Source organism: Zea mays, chromosome 7 (assembly GCF_902167145.1).
Source record: "Zea mays cultivar B73 chromosome 7, Zm-B73-REFERENCE-NAM-5.0, whole genome shotgun sequence".
NCBI classification, from domain to species: domain Eukaryota; kingdom Viridiplantae; phylum Streptophyta; class Magnoliopsida; order Poales; family Poaceae; genus Zea; species Zea mays.
Window position 1 is genome coordinate 148,138,871 of NC_050102.1, and position 6,845 is coordinate 148,145,715.

Below are 6,845 nucleotides of genomic sequence, written 5' to 3' on the forward strand. Positions count from 1 at the left end.
GTTGGTCAGGTATTTATTATTAGTGGAAGCCAAGTTTTAGTAATAGCCAACCCGTGAACAGCTTCCTCCTCGAGGAACATCATGATCATCATCGAATCAAAAACATTAATAGAACCATTGAGTCTCGAACCAGTTGTATCTCTAATCAAAGAGGATCCCAAGGCTGCTCTTAACCGTGAGCACGGCTGATATATCAGTTTCATTACCCTCTGCAGAGGTCGCACACTTTACCCATGAGCCGTGATTCCCGTTTTGCCCGGGGATCATGACTCCCCATTGATCACTTCCTAGGTGGTCTGGCAGGGTATCACTACGTAGCTTTTACAAAGATTCCCTAGAGGTCATAGCCACCCGTTAGGTTTCTCCAGTTTGATAAACACAGTACCTCTCCCCGCAGGAGGGTGACTAACAAAAGCAAAACGAAAGAACCTCGGCACTTAGCCTCGGCAGAGCAAGCACTGTGCCTGGACCCCATTGACGGCACGACGGCGAAGCAACTACACCTCTAGTTCCTCTAATTAATTAGCTAAGGGCATCCCATTTCACCCTCATGGTTGCACTGTTATCCCGGGTGGTCACTCCACGAACAGGTCCTTACGGAGAGGTACTCAGGGAAAAGGCCCGAGCCCCCTAGAGTATCACAATATCATCCTTGGGATAACATCATCGTATCATAATATTCACATCATGTTCATTGATTAAAGTAAAGCAATAGCATAAAGCTAACCATGATAACCCAAAAGGGTAAACAAGGATAAGTAAATAGAAAGCTAGTCAATCCTTAGGTTGATCATTGTATGCGGGACAGTGAATTATAAGTAGATAGGACATAATGGGTCAGAGGACACTTGCCTTCACCAAACAGATGCTCAGAATCTTCAGCCTTGTAGAACTCAAAGAGCTGGGTCATTTGATCGTCGAAGCTTGATCGTCGATTCCTCGAAGCTCGGAAATGGATCACAGTCTATTTGTGTCACACAGTGAAAACCAACAGGCACAAACAAACAGACATATGTATATGCATAAGAACATTACACCATTAAAATAAAAACATAATAAAACATGCAAAATGAAATAGAGTGTGCTACTATAGTCACGCGATGAAAAGAAACACGATAGTCGGAGCTACGGTCGAGAAGTTAGCGCGTTTACTCTAAAAATATTAGTTAGAACATTTGATTCGACGTTATCAAATATAAATTATATCTAATATTTAGTTTCACTTAACCTGTTACACTAGCAGCTATTAGTTAACTAGTAATTTAATTAAAGCGAGAGATTATAGGCGATGCGAATTTACGACACATGAAACAACACGACAGCGTGCAGAAGGACGCTTGGACACGCACGACCACACGCGATTTAGCGCGCGGACGACGCCTGAAACAGTGCGTGCGACCAGCGTGAATATCGTGCGAATCAGCACGCGCGACAGGCGAGAAAATACTAAGTAGAGAACACGCTTATACTAGGCAAATGTTAAATAAATAGAAAGTAGTTAGTTAATATTAGCCATGATAACGTTTATTATAAAAGTCCAAGTTAAACATTACACATTTAATCCAACCAGAATATTAATCTAATAAATACTAGTCGAGTCACCCATAAGTTAGTTATCCAACATATATGATCTGATGAACTAACGTTACTAACATGAGCGTTTATAAACGAAATTAATTTATTATCACGCGCAGACGTCGCGCGACACAGGTGATCGACACGCGAGATACACGTTAACAACGCGCGGCAAGGCAAGCGACACATGCAAATGGCACACGCGACGCAGACAAACGACGTGTGGCGGCACACGACACTATATGGAATAGCGTGCGGATGGCACGAGAAACAACACGCACGACAGTGCGCGACACGCGTGAGTCAACACGACTACGCGCATGAACAGCACGACGACGCGCAAACGATGCCGCGCGCGAACAACAACAAACAACTAATTAATTAAGAGTATTTAAGCTGGTATTAATCAAGTTAATTAACATTTATATTTATAAAAGCACGAGTTAAAACTATAGACTTGTTCTAAATAAATTGTTATTTTATTAACCCTCGAATAAACCAATAATTAATTATTCGACTAAAACATGCGACCTGACGACAACGAGCGCCACATGTGGGAACAGCTCGTGCGTCACGCGTGAAGGAGCACACAGAAAGAGCGCACAACCACGTGTGACTATGAGCAAATGACATGTGACAATGCGCGCGAACAGCCTGCGACAACCGCGTGCAAAACAACACTACGACACGCACACGGTGCGCGCACAACACGACGACGAGCACATCACACGCGAACAGCGCGACGATAGTGCGACAACACGGGAACTACTAAATAGATGTTGCGTCTATACTAAACAAGTATTAAATTAAAACATTTGTGTAGTCATTAATCACACTAACATGTGTTTATAAATCGTAACTAAAACTATGAATTAGTTATTTTAATGACCAAGAGATAAACAATTACTTTATTAATTAAATAAAACATTTGTCACGACCAAACAATGTTTCTAACATGTAGACAACGTTATTATCAAACTAACGCAACTAGAACGAGTCAAAACAAATTTATAACATGTGCACGAGATCATTACACGGTTAATATAACTGGAATGGATTAATCGAATATCTAACACCAAAGTTAATACATATTTTAATAAATAGCGCACTAACAACGATGTGGCACGATCCTATCGGTCAGAATCGTGCCACACCAAGGGTCACATGATCTCATCCACAACCGGTCAAAGTGAATGGGATCAAATGTGGCTACATGGACTTATTCCTCTCTGCTGTAACCGCACATGCGAGCACATGCGATTCTTTTTCCTGTGCACGCACGAAGTGGGCAGCTTCTTCTCCAATCTTCCATTCTTCAACTACAAGGACGCTGGGGAAAGCTCGGACGACCTGGGCAGCTGCGCAAGAGCAGAATCGCACCAGGGTCAAGGCCGGGGCCGTCCACCAGGGGCGCTCCTCGGTAGTCGCTGCATGCTAGGGAGCCGCTGCCAGGGCCGTAGCCATGGAGGCTTGCCAGGCGAGGGCCGAGGGGCATGGGCTAGCAGGGGTAGGGGCCTGGGGCAGCGCGGCTCGCCGGCGACCCACCAGCCAACGGCGCTTGCGCACACAGGACGTGCAGGGGGGCACGACTGCAGGGACTCGACCATGGCCATGCGCTGGGGCCACACATCGGAGGGAAGGGGAGCCGCGCAGGGGCTCGCCGGGAGGAGACGAACTGCTTGGCAGGGGGCAGAGAGGGCTACTCGCCGGGGAAGAACCCGTGGGGAGGGAGGGAGCAGCCAGAGAGGAAGAGGGATAAAGGGAGAAGAGGGAGCCTCACTCGGCCACTAACCTCGGCAACGACGAGAGCATCGCAGATCTTCCTGGGCGATTCGGCGCGGCGAACGACTGAGCGGCCAGGACATGGAGGGCAGCTCACCGGAGAGCCGAGGTCGACTGGGGGGCGGGGCTGGCCGCCGCCATGGCCACGGCTAGGGGTTGTAGCCGGCCGGACGCCGTGCGCAGAGGCCCGGCCCTGCCTTGCCGTGTCCACGGGAGTGGTTGCTGAACGAGACGAGGGAGAAGAGAGCGGTATGGAGAATAGAATTATGCGAGCGACACGCGAGTTGAGCGACAATTTCGTTCTGGTCACGCCCACGTTGTGGGTATGAGCCAAGAGCCCAGATGACCGAGTGAAGCAGGAGGCGGTTGGGGGAAGATGCCAATGACAGGCGGGCTGCTGGGGGGGTTTCTTGTGCAGCTGATGCGCAGAGGACCAGGGCGAGCGCCTCGGCGCGCACGTACAGTAGAGTGGGTCGTGCTTGGGAAAAGGTGAAGAGAGGAGTTTTATTTTCTCTTTATTTATATATAAATATGTTTGGTTATTTTAGACCATGCTCAAATAGTTTAAATTCTATAGTTTTTCCTTCTTCAAAACATAAACACAATGCCAAGATTATTTTTTTAGCAAACAAAAATTGTGCTTCGGCATGAATGCAACAGTCAAAGCTTCTTTAGGGCATTATTTTACTAAGATTAAAACGTATATATAACAAAATAATTCTCCATTTTTTTAGGAAAAAGGGAAGGAAAGCGAGGAACTGAGACGGTGACACCTGAATTTGGTGGATATTAAAAAAGAAATTTTATACCCCCAAATTCAGGGTGTTACAAATCTAACCCCCTTAACAGGAATCTCGCCCTCGAGATTCAAGAAGAGGCTAGCACAAAAATGAGATTGGTTTATTGGTTGTTCACGGCTTTCTTGAGTTGACTTTGACTCTGGCAACTTTAACTTGTGGACTGGTTGCTTTAACCTTGAGATGCTTGAGGCCGATTGATGCAATACTTGAGGATCTCTTGGACCTATGGGTTAGGACCCACACACGCTTTCGCCGCACCACTTTGATCTTGTCGGTTGACGTTGATCACATTGTCTTCATTGGGGTTAGCGACTAACCCCCTTAACAGGAGCGTTGATACGCACTTGGTGCAGATGCCGCCGACTCTTATCTTGACTGATTGGGAGAGGTTGGAGGATGCCAACCGGACAGGTGCAAAAGGGAAGAGTATAGATAGAAAAGGTAAGATAGAAAAGGTAAGCATAGATGGCTTAAAGGGAGAGAAGGGAGAGCACCTAGCTACTTAATCCACGGCACTCCGCTAGTAAACTGATGTCAATGCGGACCAACGACCACAATACATCAACACCCATCACAAAGAGGCAAATCAGTCATAACACAAAGACAAACAACACAAGCATACAACAACAAACATCTCGTTGCTATACGTTAATGTTAACTAGATGGTGGTCTTTCCTTACCAAGGGGAAACTGCTCTAAGGCCATCGAAAGACAAGGGGCAAGATAAGACATGTAGGGTACGGGCATGAGCATAATAAAGGATGAAGCTGAAGTAAGGATTGTAACCGGCAAGGGAGAGAATGCATCCAAGGTCAGGATAGGTAAAACACCATTCTCAAATCGAGATGGGAAGGATGATATTTCAAAAGGTAGGCATAAGATAAGTATCATGGAATGATATAGAGATTACAAAGGTAAGGGAGATGAAAGGCAAAAGCACACCAAAAGATAGAGTTAGGACAAGACTTGCAACGCGACAGAGGAAAAGGAAACGAACAAGAGTGGGATAGGTAAGGCATCACTATTGAAATGAAATGGGAGAGGAGGCTTTAAAATGCAGGTGCAAGATAAGCATCATGGTAAAGATCGAGGGATGACAAGGGTTAAGGTGATAACGGGCAATCACACAACAAAGGATGTATTTGAGGAAAATCTTGCAAGGTGTTAGAGAAGGGGGAGCAGTTAATGATGAGATAGATGAGGCATTATCCCCGAACATGGATGGAAAAGAGGAGGCTTCAAAAGGTAGGTTCAAGGTAGGCAGGAAGACAAGGGCATAAGTATCACAAGGGTTTTAAAGGTGATAACGGACAAGGATATAGGAAAGAAGGTAAATCAGCATAAGAACAACGGATATAAGTACCATAAGGATGGAGTTAAGACAGAACCTGTAAATGAAAAAGGAGAAGGTGTGTCCAAGGGCCAGATAGGTAAACTGCCACTCTCAAATTGAGGTGGAAGAGAGGAGATTTTTAAGGAGCAAGCATAAAGATAAGTATGAAGGTAAGATCGATGGATGGCGAGGAAATGGTGATAGCAAATAAAAACACAACAGAGGATGGAATTAGACAAGACTTGTAAGGCGACATGGAGGGAAAGGAAATCAAGGGAGAGATAGGTAACTCGCAACCCTCAAACTGGGTTGAAAGAAAGGGGAGGCTTTTAAAGGATAAGTTCAAGGTGAGCATTTAGGTAGAAGACATAAATATCGCAAGGGTCAAATGCGATAATAAACAAGGGCATAAGGGAAAAGATGAAGGCACAGAAGAGCCAGTGGTATAAGTACAACAAAGAATGGAGTTACATCAAGGCTTACACGCGGTAAAGAAGAGGATGTTGCCAAGGGTGAGGTAAGTAAAACACCGCTCCCAAATTGGGATGGGAGATTGGAGATTTTAAATAACAGACATAACATAATCACAAGGTAGGATAGAGTGCTGAGAAGGGTAAAGGAAATAACAAACAAAAACACAACAAATGATAGAGTTAAAAACTCGCAGGTGACAAAGAAGAGGACACGACCAAGGGAAAAGTAGGCAAAGTACAACGCTCAGATCAAGATGGAAAAGAAGAGGTTTTAAAGGGCGGGTATAAGATAAACATCAAAGTAAGATATAGAGATGATAAGGGTAAAGGTGATGATGATGAAAAGCATAGTCCATGGACAGAGTTAAGGCAAGACTTACAAAGTCACGAAGTGGAGTGGAGAAAACAATCAAGGATAAGATAAGTAAGGTTCCAACAGAAGAGTTGAAATAGATATTCATAACCGAAAGAAGTTACAAGGAATTAGCAAGATCACCAAGTATGTGCAAAATAAGATGACCGCTCATGGATCATTAGGAAACAAGGGTGGTCATGGATATGTTAACTAAAATGTCTTGAACAGACATTGGGGTATGAAAATAAGTGTACATAAGAATATAAGAGCATGCAAGATTCCAAGGATACGAGCATACCAAGACAAGGGAATGGAATAAGGCAAAGGATAAAGACTTAACATTAGAATAGTAAGGGATCTCAGAAGACCAGAAGTTCATGGACATATAAACTGGAATGTTTAAATAGATAACAGAGTTTTTTAGGCAAGTATTTAAAGCAAGAGTATTAAAGAATCTAGGGGTACGAGCATGTCAATATCAAGGGAATAAAGATAGTCAAGGGGTAGCAAATTAATGACGGAAGAAG

At 44.5% G+C, this 6,845-nt stretch overlaps 1 protein-coding gene across 1 annotated transcript; it reads left to right on the plus strand.

Annotated features, from left to right (window-relative positions):
- The first annotated feature begins 2,739 nt into the window (after positions 1–2,739).
- On the plus strand, positions 2,740–3,366 carry LOC109940987 (uncharacterized). Its single transcript, XM_020541424.3, has one exon. It carries the CDS (start codon positions 2,740–2,742, stop codon positions 3,364–3,366), a length of 627 nt encoding a protein of 208 aa, XP_020397013.1.
- The last annotated feature ends 3,479 nt before the right edge of the window (positions 3,367–6,845 follow it).